The sequence below is a fragment of the Abrus precatorius genome, unplaced genomic scaffold, assembly GCF_003935025.1.
Source record: "Abrus precatorius isolate BTA unplaced genomic scaffold, Abrus_2018 Scaffold8, whole genome shotgun sequence".
Lineage (NCBI taxonomy): Eukaryota > Viridiplantae > Streptophyta > Magnoliopsida > Fabales > Fabaceae > Abrus > Abrus precatorius.
In genome coordinates, this window is record NW_020874428.1 from 20,484,697 (window position 1) to 20,499,408 (window position 14,712).

Consider the following 14,712-nt stretch of genomic DNA (forward strand, 5'->3'; position numbering starts at 1 on the left):
AATAAAAATATTTATATATTAAATATATAACACTTTAAATATTTTTATTTATTAATAATTTTTTAAAAATATTTAAACTCAAATTTATATTTTAAATATTATTTTTTCAATCACTACAAGACACGTGAGATATTTTTGTAGTATTTAGTTATTTTTTTAAAAATAAAGTGTATTTGGCCTTCAGTATGAACTAAATACAAGTAAAAAAAACATATAATGTAAGTAAGAACAATTCACTGTTTGGTAAAAAATGCTTTGATAATTAAATTAATTATTTTATAATTTTACTAATTTCAACTTTTAAGATTAAATTTAAGTCATTAATAATAAATAAGATTTTATTTTAAAAATTTAAATTACATTAAAAATGTAAAAGTTAAAAAAACTTATCATGATCAATTGCTTAAACTCAATTTGAATGACTAAAATTAATATAATTAAATTAATAAATAATATTTTATATGCATTTTCATTGTTTTTTAATTTATCCCAACTGGATAAAAATAAAGTGATAGCCCAAACTACGGATGACATGATTTTTTTTTTTAAATAATTTGGTGCAACGTGGATATGTATTGATGATTCATTATACATTAATCACGTTAATTATTTATCTATTACTTCCATTTTAATTTTATTAAATAGGTTTAAAAAATTAAATAACATATAATAATTTCTTTATATAATATATATTGATTATTCAATATACATTAATCAATATCAAATGAATTTAAACATCAAATTGTTATAATTTAATTAATAATTAAAAATTATTAATTTTTATCATTATTTTAATAAAAAATTAATGTCATAAAATTAAATATTAGTTATAATAAATTTTTTTATTAAAATAAAATATGTAATCTATAAAAATTATCACTAATCTTTAAATAAGTAAAATATTAACAAGTGTGAAAAATTAGCAGATAAATTCACGAAAATAGTTTGTTGTATAAATTTTTATAATAGATAAAAAAAGAAGAAGTAAGATTACATGTATTTATGTACTAGACAAATTATCAAGTATTGGCCACATGTGAAGCACGCACAATGTGTTCTTTGTAATGAACAAATTTTATTTATTTTTTAAATAAACATAGCCTTTAGGAGGAGGGTGGATGCTATACTACTTAATAATCACGTTAGACAAGTAATTTATCTATTTATATATTTTATAAATAATTTTTGAAACTATAGTTTTTTTTTTGTCAAAAAAATTGGTTTTTTTAATAACAATTATGAATAATTTTCTAACTAATTTAAGAATTCTTTTACTCATATAAATATGTGAAAATTTTATTTCGTTTTATTTTCATCCTTATGAATAAAGATAAAATTTTCAGTTTATTTTTTTCATCCTTCCTATATTTTTACTCTAATTCATCACTTTCCCTTTGTAGATGAGAGGGTTAAAATGTGGCTAGTTTATCCAGCATAGAAGAAATAAAGAAATTGGGAGAGGAGAAGTGAGGACATTTGTGTAATTGAATTAACGAGTGACGTGTGTTATTGAATACCAGCAAAACAAGTGGTGAAACCGTCCTTATTCTTCTTTCTGGTTTCTTCGTGCGTCTTTCTATTTCCCGCCTCCATTCTTCACCATCACCGCAAAGGAATTCTTTTTAATGGCACCCGTTACTCGTAGAACCTCTTTTCCCAAGGTTCTCATCGAGAGAGACTCTGACTCTGAACAGAGTTCATCCGAAGAAGAAGAAGAAGAGGAAGAAGAAGAAGAAGAAGAAGAAGATAGGGTTACTACTGCAAATGGAAATGGCAAGTCGCAGAAGGAGGAAGTGGGTTCCGACGCAAACAGGAAAGGGAAATCACCTATCACTATCACTCTCAAAAAAGTTTGCAAGGTTACTTCTTTTTAACTTATTTCTTACAAAGTTTCTTCTTTTCTTATCACTGTTGCAACTCCGTTACCGTGACGGTTTTTGGGTTGGTGTTCTAGGTGTGTAAGAAGCCTGGACATGAAGCGGGCTTCAAGGGTGCTACATATATTGATTGCCCAATGAAGCCTTGCTTTCTGTGTAAAATGCCTGGTAACTATTTCTCTCTTTACAACTGATTATTTTCTCTACACTATTATTTTTCTCTCCATTTTGAGTACGTTTCTAACTTTCAATAATTTGTTTACTTAGTTATATTTATACCATAAATTGAATTATAAAATTCATTGGAATAGGCTTAAATAAACTTCTTTTGTTATGTTTAGAAACTTAATAAAATAAGGTATAGATAACTTATGAGTCATAAATTATTTCTATAAGCTGTATTAAAGAACTTGCTAATGGGCAATCGGTTAAGCTCTTGAATTTATTGTTGTTTTGAATTGAAGGACATACCACTTTGACTTGCCCTCATCGTGTCACTACTGAGCATGGAGTTATTCCAGCACCTCGCAGAAAAACATGTAAACCTTTGGAGTATGTGTTCGAACGCCAGCTAAGGCCAGCCATTCCTACTGTATGCCTGAGTTTACTATATGTTTTTTTGTATTTTCTATTTCCAAGTTATTTATCGCAGAGCCTAGTATTAATGGGATTCTAGTTGTGATAATTTTTTTGTTTTTCTTTTCTATGCTAGATCAAACCTAAATATGTCATCCCAGAGCAAGTAAATTGTGCTGTCATTAGATATCATAGTAGACGGGTAACATGCTTGGAGTTCCACCCCACAAAGAATAACATTCTATTATCAGGAGATAAGGTTATACTGTAAATTTATGTTAGTTAGGATTAATTTTATGATTGCCTTCGTTTTTCTAGCCACTGATTTCTTCTTCTTTCTGCTTTGATCCTAAAAGAAAGGACAACTTGGAGTATGGGATTTTGGAAAAGTGCATGAGAGGGTAGTTTATGGGAATATACATTCTTGTATACTGAACAATATGAGGTAGGTTATTTTAATGAAATCATGGCCTTGTTGTAGCTGTTCCATTTTTTCCCTTCATCTTTGGATTTATTTTTATGCCCTAGCCTGAAGTCCAAATGTTAGGCTCTAAATGGTAAACTTTGTAGGTTTAATCCTACAAATGATTGTATGGTCTATTCTGCATCCTCAGATGGAACCATTAGTTGTACTGACTTGGAGACAGGAATATCATCCTCCCCAATGAACCTGAACCCTGGTGGATGGCAGGTAACACTTTTCTCTAAATTTTCTTCATATTTGATGAACTCTCTCTCTTTAATTGCTTGACTATTCGGTTATGCCCAAGGATTCAGGAGCACTATTTTGAATTGTGATATTTACATATTAGGACGCTCTACCTATTAAAAGAGATTCAACAATAAACATTAAAAGAAATTTAATGATAAATAATATCTTATAGATTTTGATTTTTTCCCAAGCTCAAGTGTTGTGTGATTCATGTTGCTAACATCACTTAGTGGGATAAGGCTTGATTCATGTTGTTGTTGGACACTTTACCTATTTTGCTGTTCTTCCTTGCTCAGTCCTCCATAACCAGTTTTGTTATGGTGTAAGATAGTAATTATTTTCATGATTATGGTGGTCTTATTTTTTTTAATCTTTTTTTTTTTGGAATGGGAGGCATGTGCTATGGTATTGTTTGTGAGAAGGAAGTGAGAGAGAAAGCCAATTTAACCTAGTTGAATTGGCTTTTAATCGGAATGATCTATAGTAGCATCATTATTTTGGCTTTGGCATATATTCTGGGAGATTACGTGGTGTCAACAACCAGAAAAATGTAAATGACGATTCACTGATGTTCCTGCAAAATTTTGTCTTATCTTTTTGCAGTAAAATTTATTTTTATATGCTTCTTTTGTTAGGGTCCAAACACTTGGAAAATGCTCTATGGCATGGATATTAACTGTGAGAAAGGTCTTGTCCTTGTTGCTGATAGCTTTGGTTTTCTTCACTTGTAAGTAACTTCTTTGGGTCCCCATCCCCCTGAAATTATTATTTTTGATGCAAACTGAAGGATACATGTTGGTTTCTCTTAAGTTATGAATGGTCTCATCAATCTATGATAACTTACCCGGATTTTTAGGCTTCACTGCTGATTTGTTACATTACACTGTTCTTAGTTGGCATGTCACTACCTGTATTAGTGTTTTTCTGTAAAAGAAAAAATTATTACTTAAGTGCTCCAAGAGCATGGTATCATCTTTCTATTGTCTTTCTAGGTGTGCAGATAGTTCTCAGTTAAAATTTATCCCTGAATCAATTTTGGCTGGCTTTAAATTTTGAACTTAAAACTTTCTTCTGATTCTCTCTTCATTGCATGACCATTTGTCAAGGTTTGTGATAAAGGTGCGATGTAATTGCTGCAGTGCACAACATCTGCTAGGATCTTGTTTAGGAGAGCACCACGTTTATCCTATTAATTTACTGTGTACATGAATGATTTGAAGGTGTTTGAGAACTTGAGATTTGCGGCCAGCTTGAGCTGACTCTATTCATTATAAAAGTATTAAGATATTTCATTGGAGACAAAAAATGAGAACTTTTATAATTATGGTTTTTTCTTGGTTTGGGAGTAAATTGTAGCCCTCTCATTTGTAGCTGTGCTTTTCATTTGTGAAACACATTAGTCCAGAAATATGCATAACCTGTGGCATTTGTAGGGTTGACATGCGCTCCAACCATAGGACTGGTGATGCAATTTTGATCCACAAAAAAGGTAGCAAAGTTGTTGGTCTACATTGTAATCCAATTCAACCAGACATACTTTTGTCTTGTGGAAATGACCATTTTGTGAGTTTTTTTTCTTTTATTCATGTATTGAATATTGAATATATAGTTAGTAATTTGAACATTTGTTACACACTGGATTTGGCCATTGAAATGTGTAATGGTTTCAAAATTCTAGGCTCGTATTTGGGATATCCGTCGATTAGAAGCTGGATCATCCCTTTATGACCTTGAGCATAAGCGTGTTGTTAACTCTGCATATTTCTCTCCTTTATCTGGAAACAAAATTCTCACTACATCACAAGACAATCGTCTTCGTATATGGGATTCTATCTTTGGTAATATGGACTCTCCCAGCCGTGAAATTGTACATAGTCATGATTTCAATCGGCATTTGACACCCTTTAAAGCTGAATGGGATCCAAAGGTGATTTTTTTGTTTTAAAATTTCTTCCAGTTGTTTATGATGTTTCTTTCCTTTCTTCTTTGGTCATTTTAGGAACTATATTATTTATGTAATTTCAGGATCCATCAGAGTCCCTTGCTGTTGTTGGTCGTTACATAAGTGAAAATTATAATGGAGCTGCCTTACATCCCATTGATTTTATAGATACCAGTACAGGGCAATTGGTTGCAGAAGTGATGGACCCAAACATCACAACCATCAGTCCAGTTAATAAGCTGCATCCACGTGATGATATCCTGGCATCTGGGAGTTCTAGGTTTGACTTCTCCTATTGATCCTAAAATACTGATAACGAAACTTTTGATTATTCTTCATTTTATCTGTTAGGAAAAACCTAATGATGAATTCATTTGGCTGGTGTAGTTTGACATGTCTATGGGCAAAATTCAAATCTTTAAGCCTTCTGTGATGGTGAAACCCTTACAGTAAAAATTAAAATTTACAAATGCTATTTAACTAGCTCTTTTAGAACCATCTATTTTTTCCTCCCAAGAGTGTGATATAAAGATGACACTGATGCATCGTATTAAACTGTGACATAGTTCACTCTACCAATGTTATAATGTTACATATGATTATCATCATGCCAGTTATCTTGTTAGATTCAGAACTAAACAACATTAATGGACTTAAAAAGCTCTAGTACCTTGGTGTCCAAAATCTGATTGGTTATTTGGTTCTTGGGCTTACCTGGCATTATTTTTCAGATCTCTGTTCATTTGGAAGCCCAAGGAAAAGTCGGAGCATGTCGAGGAGAAAGATGAAAGTAAAATTGTGCATTGTGGAAGAGCTGAGAAGAAGCGTGGTAAGAAGAATGGCGATGATAGCGGTGAATCTGACGATGAAAGATTCACGTCCAAGCTGAAGCAGCATAAGTCCAAAAAGTTTGAGTGGAAATTGTCTGGTTGCACTACTAAGGATAATCTGTGAATAATGAGCTCGGTCTTTGCGCAGTGTACTGAAGACGTTCTTTGTTCAATTTTTTTGAAGGCTTTTCCAAGCCAAGCTCCCTCCTTGTTTTGTTTTTTAGAAAATGGGATGGGTCCTTGATTTGATGTTTTTGTCTTGGAGCAGTGATGTTGTATCAGATACAATACACACTTGGCTGTGATATGCAACCATTCTCCTCGTGTAGTGCTATGTATTATATAAGAGAATGCACTGTAGCATTTTTTTTATACATAGTGATAGGTTTTGTTGGATTATTACTTTCTGTAAATTTATAGTCTCTCGAGCTTTAAATTGGCTTCCCATCTTCATGCTTTTGTCTTCGTTCATGCACAGACACAGAAACCTTAACAACAGAACCTAAGCAGGTATATACCTTAGCTCTAGTGGCGCTTTTGATTGGTGTTTTGTAAGGCGGAGCACTTGGGTTAATAAAGAATATTCTTTGCCTAATAAGTTTAATACAGACAATATTTGTGCATAATTGCTGATGCACAATTTCTGGGTGAGTTCGATAGACTTAGGAATGAGATTGTCGTGGAAAGGAAAATGGAGATCTTTTTTTAAAATTTTAAATGAAGTGGTTTAAACAATGTTTATAAAAATCAACTAAAAATTAGGACATTATTGTGTGTGTGTGTGTGTGTGAATATATATATTTTTTAAAAATTATTAAATTAAAAAATGTTTAAAATGGTTTAAGGCAGCACAGAAAACTGTTTGGGCCTGACCAAGCCCAGAAACCAAGCCTACTAAAAACCCTACCCCTAAATATATGAACAAACAACCTACAAAACAAAAGCATTCCCATTCCACTCCAGCGCAGTCACTCTCCCTCTCAGTCACTCATCAAGATGGCCGAACGTGGTGGCGGAGACCGTGGGGGTTTTGGCCGTGGCTTCGGCGGACGCGGTCGCGGTCGCGGTGACAGGGGTCGCGGTGGTCGCCGCAGAGCCTCAGGGCGCCGTGACGAAGAGGAGAAGTGGGTCCCAGTGACAAAGCTTGGTCGCCTCGTGAAAGAGGGAAAAATCCGAAGCCTGGAGCAGATCTACCTCCATTCTCTGCCAATCAAGGAACACCAAATCGTTGACACCTTGGTTGGCCCCTCCCTCAAAGACGAGGTCATGAAAATCATGCCGGTTCAGAAACAAACCCGGGCCGGTCAACGTACCCGGTTCAAGGCCTTCGTTGTCGTTGGTGACGGTAATGGCCACGTTGGTCTTGGTGTTAAGTGCAGCAAAGAAGTTGCCACCGCTATTCGCGGTGCCATCATCTTGGCTAAGCTCTCTGTTATTCCTGTTAGGAGAGGCTACTGGGGAAACAAGATCGGAAAGCCTCACACCGTTCCCTGCAAGGTTACCGGAAAGTGCGGTTCCGTCACCGTCCGCATGGTTCCTGCTCCTCGTGGTTCTGGAATTGTCGCTGCTAGGGTTCCTAAGAAGGTTTTGCAGTTTGCTGGAATTGAAGATGTCTTTACTTCCTCCAGAGGATCTACCAAGACTCTTGGAAATTTCGTCAAGGTCTCGCTCTCTAATTCTCGTTTTTATTTTGGTTATGATTTCTGGTTGATTATTAAATGAATATAATGTTTGTGTGATGTTGAATTTTTTCTTGTATGGACATTGTGTACTTGATGTTAGTGTTTTGCTTCGTTTTTTGGTTACTAATTTTTCTACATTTTTTTAAGTTTCTTATTACTCGTGAGTTTAAATCATGATCAATTCTAAAGCATCCTGCTCTATTTTTTCATTTTATTTTTATGCTGCCATATTTGTTTATATCTTGATAACTTGAAATCTTTTACCAATGTTTTATAGTATTGGATGTTGATTTCTATATTTGATTGAACTATTCATTGCAGTGGTGCACAATTTTACGTTTTTTACCTTGGGTTATGTGGCACAGCAAAATGGTTTTTCTTGTACATTAAAGTTTATTTTTGATTTCATGATTTATTATGCTGCTTGGGGTTGTTAATGACGTAATACAAGCCCCATTTCAAATTTAATGTATTTGTTATTATTTGTATCCTGATTAACATTAGTTGTGTGTTATTTTTGTTCCCTGACAGTGTAAATTAATTGAATTGCATTAATAATAAGTAATACATTTTGAAATAGTTGTATGTGCAATTTGTTAGCTATTCACGATTTATTTGTGTCCATAATTTATGCATTTCTTTTTACAGGCTACTTTTGAGTGTCTTCTGAAAACTTACGGTTTTCTGACCCCTGATTTCTGGAGGGAGACTCGCTTCTCCAAATCTCCATTCCAAGAGTACACCGATTTGTTGGCAAAGCCAACAGGAAAGGCTTTGATCCTGGAGGAGGAAAGGGTGGAGGCTTAAGCATGCTAGGAACCAGTAATTTTATGTTTTTATGCTTTTGTTATTTCCTTTTCTATTGACGGACGCAGTATATTTTCATGTACTTAGTTTTTCAAGTTTTGTCGATTGGATATTTACTGAGTTTTGAAATCCCAAATTTTCGACCTGATTCATCTTCTTGTTGTACCTAAATTATATGAAAAGTTTACATTAAAATTGTTTAACACTTTGAAATTCGTAAATTACCGTAGATGAATTTTATTGTCACTTTAACTCCTGATGATAACCGCAGCCGTTTCACCTTGGCTTTTAAATTGAGTTGCGTGGTGAATCTATATGCCTACGTTCCATGTGATGTAGCTTAGTGTGTTTTGCGCTCAGAACTGGCGCTAAATTTTCAGCATATTTTTTCAGTTGTACATTTGTCACTCGTAATTGTATGCGGTGGGAAAATCAAGTGTTCATAGTCATACGCTGCAGTAATATATATTTTGGCGTCTTTTACTTTGGATCAGTTTCGATAAGTTTTCTAATTAGCACTTCTTGTAAGGGAAAAATTTGGGCCATAAAATGAACTAAACTTATCTCCCGAGTTCTGATAAGAGTAAGAGCAGGGAGATAAAATGAGAATTTCTATGAATGGTGAAAGTATTATTTATGGGGAAATTTATTTAAATCGAACCTTGTCTACTGATTGGCAATGGTGTTTGCTTGACATGGAAATTGAGTCATCGTTTCCCAAGTTAGGGAGTTAGACTAGGTACATTGTGCTGTGGTGTGAGGTAAGTAGTCACGTCGTAAATATTGGAAAGAAACTTGTTTATACCCCTCGTGATACCTGCTCCGGCTCTTTTTTGTTTGTATGGGAAAGAAAAGAAGAAAATAACAAAATGTTAATTTTAGCAAAATTACAAAGGTATGGAAAATTTTCAAATGGCAAAAATCGTCTTTGACCAAAATTTGCTATTAGGACTTTTTCAATATTTTATTATTATTTTAAAAATTGTCATTGACTAGTTTTGATTTTTTAATATTTTTATTTTTATCTTTGAAGTTTTGTACCTATACTAAATGGCAAATTTTAAATTTCATATTTCTATAATTTTTCAAAAACATCATATTCTAATAACTATTATTTCTAAATTCCATGTATGGAAAAATAATCCACCTGCTCCTCCAAAGGTAATCAAACTAATTGGTAACGGTACAAGTCACTGTTTTAGGTTGTTGTGCAAGGCAAACTACGATGCTTTGCCAATCCAAAGTTGTGGCCCCTTTATACTTTAAAACATGGTGGGAAGGACCCTCCATGTGAGTAAGTCTAGAGCACACAACTCATGAAAATATAAGTTGTCTTAACCACACAACCGCTAATTTCCAATAACTACCACAAATGACCATTTAATAGAGCAAAACAAAGGATAAAATATGCCTTAAATCCTCAAACTTTGCAAACAGTTCGTAAGTTCACAGACTCTGGAACTTTACTTGAGGAATTTAATGCTTCTCTTGCAAGATTCTCCTTGTCCTCAGCATCTACAGCCACAGCAGCTCTCTCCAGCGCCTCCACAGCTAAGAAGAATTTGTAATCAGACTCCTTATAGAAGCTTGGACAACCATCTCGTAGTCTCCTACTGATGTCATCCACAGTTCCCCTGCCATCAGGACCATGGTGCATTAGCATTGATAGTCGGAGACCGTTGAACCAAACAAAATATTTATCAAACCAACCGCACCAAATGGAAAATTATCACTACTCTCGAATTTAAATCATATAACAAACAAAATGACCATGGAAATATTAGCACTGCATCACTTTTCTGATAATCAAATATAGCTCAAATTAAACTAGTACTCATTTCTCTCCACAAACAAAGAAGGAATAACATGCTCATACCCAGACCTCAAATACTGCCCCTTTACCTTCTTGAACTTTTCTCTCCTCTCCTGTCAAAATCATATCTTACTTTTGACTCTCTTCGATCGCTATCATTTATATATGATTTGTTATCTTGTTTCCTATCATAATCTTCTCTTGACCTTGGTGCAAATTCATCTTCGGGGTGCTTTCGCGATCTCCTGTCTTCCCTGTTACTATGAGGTTCTCTTGATTTCCTTCCAAAATCATCATCATCCTGCCTCCAGGGTCTTTGATCATCCCTTAATAGTTATATCAGAACCTCTGGACTTGTGTTCAAACTCAGTATCATCTGGCTTTATTGATCTCTTGCCTTCCCCTCTGTTATGATCTTTTGGCTCAGGTTCCATACCTTTATAATCATTCCTTCTTGGTCTTTTTTCTTCCCTCCTATATCGTTCTTCTCTTGACCTGTGTTCAAATTTGTCATCTTCATGCCTTTTTGATCTCTTTTCTTCTCTTCTACTGTTATTTTCTCTTCCCTCACATCTATCATCATCATCATGCTGCCGCAATGTCTTCTCTCTTCTATCACTTCTCTTTGGTTGGCTGTCTAATCCAACGTCATGCCCATGGGCTCTAGAATGTGAATCGCTCTCCATTGTTTCTGGAAAATGATTTGATGGGTTGCTGCCATATTTTCTCTCTTTTTTGGGACCCTCATATTTGTCATGACCCCATTTTGAACTGTCTTCCTCTTGACCCCAACCTGTATTTGCAGCTCTCTGGATAAAGACAACAAAGACAGTCAAGAACTCAAAGTCAAAACATACAAAAGGATAGCTGGATAAACCATCTGCATTTAAGTTTTCATTCTTAAATTCAGCACATTTTATAACATCAACAACTTCAAAAGTTCAACTATATGCAAAACACGTGAGGAGAAACTATACAAAGAATAGAACATAGATGATAAAGCAGCAGCAAACAAGTATGCATAAATTTTGCTCCTCTTCCCTCAGATATAGTTAACTTACAATGCCCTCCCCTCTAACTTCATTAATTACATTTCCCTCCTCTGACAGATGAATATGGGCTACACTCAAGTCCATTTTAATATAAACAAACCTCTTATACGTGATGAACAACTATAAATGACCCACTCAAGGAGAGATTTCCTTTCTCTGCAACTTGCGTCACCAGCAACTAATTTCATTTAAAAAGGAGAGACAAGAGAGTTCAAAATAGGAGAATCATGAATCCTACCAAGTCCTACGGCTATAAAAAATACAAGAAGAAGAAAAATAAAATAAAATTCTCATCAACTTAGAAAGGAAAACCTGGACTCTCAACGAGTCTTAAAACACACTTTAATTAACCCATGAGCTTCAACATAACTAAAGCATGTTTGTCATCAAGGTCACAACATCTAAATAGAAATGAACAACTGATTATCTGAAGTAATGAACTTTTTATGTCAGCAAAAACAGATCAACAACGAAGGGAAAAAATAAAATTTAGCTTTCGGTGTAACGCTCTTCTCTAGCTCTACAACCAATACCAAAATTCCATTCAGACAATATCAAAGACCATTAATTCATTCCAATAAGCCAAAAAGCATTGCAAATGAGTATTTTAATTATACTTAACAACAAATCAAACCTCAACGCTCAAGTTTTCAAATCATGGGAGTTAGTACAGTAGCATATACTTATTTAAAAACAAAACACATGAAAAAAACAAAATCAAATTACTTTATGACATGAAAAAAACAAAATGCTTATCTTACTTGTTCATCATGAGAAAATTTGCAGCTAGCTCCACGAGTACATTCACCTCTTTGAAAAGCACGACAAACACCACGCGCCTCCCTTTTCTGACGCGCTGTCTCTTCGTCTTCCTCCTCCTTCTTCTTATACTTATTAACGTGGTCCATCCTAATCACTCTCCCTAAAACCTGAGCTCCATTCAAATTATCTGAGACACATCTCAACAAAAAGAAATTCACCATTAGATTCATTAAAAAAAACTCATTAAAATAAAAAAACATATTTTAGAATCACGTGACAGAAACTAACCCACAGCAAGAGTTGTGCTTCTTTGATCTTCATACGCAAGGAACGCAAAACCCTTTGATTTTCCAGTGCCTTTGTCTCTAACAAGATTAACATCAACAACCTCACCGTATCTAGGTTTAACAGGAATAATCAATAATAATAATAATAATAATAATAATAAAATTGTTAATTAATGAAATGGAAGAGGAAAGAAGATACTGAGCAAAAACAGCGAGAAGATCACCCTCGGTGAGATCGAAGGGAATGCCACCAACAAAAATGTAAGCCGAATCTTTGTATTTGGTGTGCCACGAAGCTTCTTCACCGATGCCGAGTGCAGCTTCTCTGGAATTGATGTTAGAGATAAATTACTGTTATGAAAATTTTATAATAGATTACATTTAAAAATTGGTCGTCGACGAACAGACATTAGTCATTAAATTACTGTTATTCACAACCAGTAAATTGGATATTTCATAATTTATTATGTGAGTTATTATAGGTCAAGCCTGTGCAATTCTGCATGTGAAAATAGAATATATTTAAGTAAAAAATAAGCTATTTTAATTGGGACAATAATCAGTATAATATTACATTATGAGATGTAAAATATTAATATTTTCTTACTTAATACAAAAATCTAATACATAATATATATATATATATATATATATATATATATATATATATTATGTAACAATCTATTAATCAATGCATAAAAAACATACACATTACAATTCTAAACTGTTTTAGAGCACATCCCCTTATCACTCCACAACATGCATATTCTACAAACTCCATAAACACAAATAATTCTACAACACACAATAATCAAGTTCAGATAAGGACATCGACGCCCTTTTCTCAGTCATACAATATTCAATCATACAACTCTATCTTATAAATTTTAAGTCTCTAAAATACATAAAAAATTAAAAAACTAAACCGATTAAAAGTTAAAGTATCGTACTAGGAACACAATGATATAAATTATCTTTTAAATAGATGCTCCAATCACTTGCAAAGGCAAAAAAATTGAAGCTCCTAGAGAGAGAGGGAGAGAGGTGAGAGAGAGAAGGGGAAGGGGAAGGCGTGGTTTTATGGGTTTCAAACATTACAGACGAAAAAATTTATCTGTAAATAGTTTAATGAAACGGTGCATTTTAAAGGTTCATTTACAGATAGATTTTTCTGTCTATAAATTTGTCAAGTCTAGTTACAGACGAAAAAATTCGTCTGTAAATTGACAGATGAAAAGTCGGTTAAAAAGGGCAATATTTACAGACAGATTTTTCTGTCTGTAACTTCCGCTCCAAATTTCCCTCCTATTTTCAAATTACAGACAAAAAAATATATTTGTAATTTCTGTCTATATTGTTTCGCGCCAAATGACATGCTAACTACAAACGAATAAAAATCCGTCTGTATTACAGATGAATTTACAGACGGATTATTCAGAAAAAAAAATCGACAAATCTGTCTGTAAAATCCGTTTGTAAATAGCGCTTTTCTAGTAGTGTTTGGAAATGATGAGATGGTGTGTTTGAGAACGGGAACAAGGATAATAATAATAATAATGGGAACAAAAAGAAGAATTAGGATTAAGCTTTGGACGAGGAATAAGAGTGTTGTCGAGATGAATAGAGAGCCTTAACGAGAACAATTTAATTCGTGAATGGGGATACGGTTATCCCGGTTTCAAAATATAATAGTTTGTTTTGTGAGGTGTTGTTGCTGAGTGTGCTTGCTTTATAAAGAGGACAGTTGTGTGCGGGTTGTTAATGTTAGTCTTACATCATGTATAGCAAAAGTCAAAAATTGCTGCATGTTTTGTCAAAAACTTCTGCATGCCTTTCGGTGGCATTTATTGCTAGGCAAAGAAAGGCTGAAGCTTTGCCTATAAATAGCAAGTTTCCTTCGTTCATTTTGTGCATCCAACACCATCGAGTGTAATCCCACTAGAAGCAATACCTAGTATATAGAGAGAAAAATACAGAGAGATAAAATAGTATTCTCCTGTGAGGTGCTCTTAGTAAGTGAGTTTTTTTTCTTCTTATTTTTCAAGAGAGAGTGTCATTATTCTCTCCTTGTAAATTAGAGAGAAAGTGTAATATTTCTTTCACTTAGTAAAAAATATTTCCCTGGTCTTGCCCGTGGTTTTTCCCTTATCTGTTGAGGGTTTTCCACGTAAAATTATTGAGCTTCAGTTCCTCTTTTCTCATCTCTATTTTAGCTGTGTGATATTACTCAGTTACTCTGGTACCTAATAGTGGTATCAGAGCTGATGGTTCAGTAGGATATTCTTAGTATGCTCTGTGATTGCAGCTTAGTCTGATCTTCCACATCAGAAAAGATTAATTCTTTGTTGTTGGAGAATCATCCACTGGTTGTT

General features: G+C 33.9%; 3 protein-coding genes across 3 annotated transcripts; 2 read left to right on the top strand and 1 right to left on the bottom strand.

Annotated features, from left to right (window-relative positions):
* The first annotated feature begins 1,545 nt into the window (after window positions 1–1,545).
* On the top strand, window positions 1,546–6,383 carry LOC113848401 (protein DAMAGED DNA-BINDING 2). The gene is made up of 11 exons (XM_027477889.1): window positions 1,546–1,859; window positions 1,955–2,045; window positions 2,342–2,469; window positions 2,590–2,712; window positions 2,810–2,898; window positions 3,024–3,144; window positions 3,801–3,892; window positions 4,599–4,728; window positions 4,844–5,092; window positions 5,191–5,387; window positions 5,839–6,383. Exons 1-11 carry the CDS (start codon window positions 1,626–1,628, stop codon window positions 6,059–6,061), a joined length of 1,677 nt encoding a protein of 558 aa, XP_027333690.1. The 5' UTR covers window positions 1,546–1,625; the 3' UTR covers window positions 6,062–6,383.
* Window positions 6,384–6,875: 492 nt separating this feature from the next.
* On the top strand, window positions 6,876–8,626 carry LOC113848404 (40S ribosomal protein S2-4-like). The gene is made up of 2 exons (XM_027477892.1): window positions 6,876–7,599; window positions 8,268–8,626. Exons 1-2 carry the CDS (start codon window positions 6,934–6,936, stop codon window positions 8,424–8,426), a joined length of 825 nt encoding a protein of 274 aa, XP_027333693.1. The 5' UTR covers window positions 6,876–6,933; the 3' UTR covers window positions 8,427–8,626.
* A 1,028-nt stretch (window positions 8,627–9,654) lies between these two features.
* LOC113848405 (zinc finger CCCH domain-containing protein 25-like) lies at window positions 9,655–12,673 on the bottom strand. Its single transcript, XM_027477893.1, has 5 exons — window positions 12,540–12,673; window positions 12,342–12,451; window positions 12,053–12,240; window positions 10,309–11,048; window positions 9,655–10,060 (listed from the first exon to the last, which is right to left on the bottom strand). Exons 3-4 carry the CDS (start codon window positions 12,197–12,199, stop codon window positions 10,560–10,562), a joined length of 636 nt encoding a protein of 211 aa, XP_027333694.1. The 5' UTR covers window positions 12,200–12,240; window positions 12,342–12,451; window positions 12,540–12,673; the 3' UTR covers window positions 9,655–10,060; window positions 10,309–10,559.
* Window positions 12,674–14,712: the final 2,039 nt, after the last annotated feature.

Coding starts and splice junctions, on each gene's coding strand:
- LOC113848404 (XM_027477892.1), top strand. CDS start 6,934: ATGGCCGAACGTGGTGGCGGAGACCGTGGGGGTTTTGGCCGTGGCTTC. Junction 7,600..8,267: donor CTCTTGGAAATTTCGTCAAG/GTCTCGCTCTCT, acceptor TTCTTTTTACAG/GCTACTTTTGAGTGTCTTCT.
- LOC113848401 (XM_027477889.1), top strand. CDS start 1,626: ATGGCACCCGTTACTCGTAGAACCTCTTTTCCCAAGGTTCTCATCGAG. Junction 3,145..3,800: donor TGAACCCTGGTGGATGGCAG/GTAACACTTTTC, acceptor TTCTTTTGTTAG/GGTCCAAACACTTGGAAAAT. Junction 5,388..5,838: donor CTGGCATCTGGGAGTTCTAG/GTTTGACTTCTC, acceptor ATTATTTTTCAG/ATCTCTGTTCATTTGGAAGC.
- LOC113848405 (XM_027477893.1), bottom strand. CDS start 12,199: ATGGACCACGTTAATAAGTATAAGAAGAAGGAGGAGGAAGACGAAGAG. Junction 11,049..12,052: donor AATTTTCTCATGATGAACAA/GTAAGATAAGCA, acceptor GTCTTTATCCAG/AGAGCTGCAAATACAGGTTG.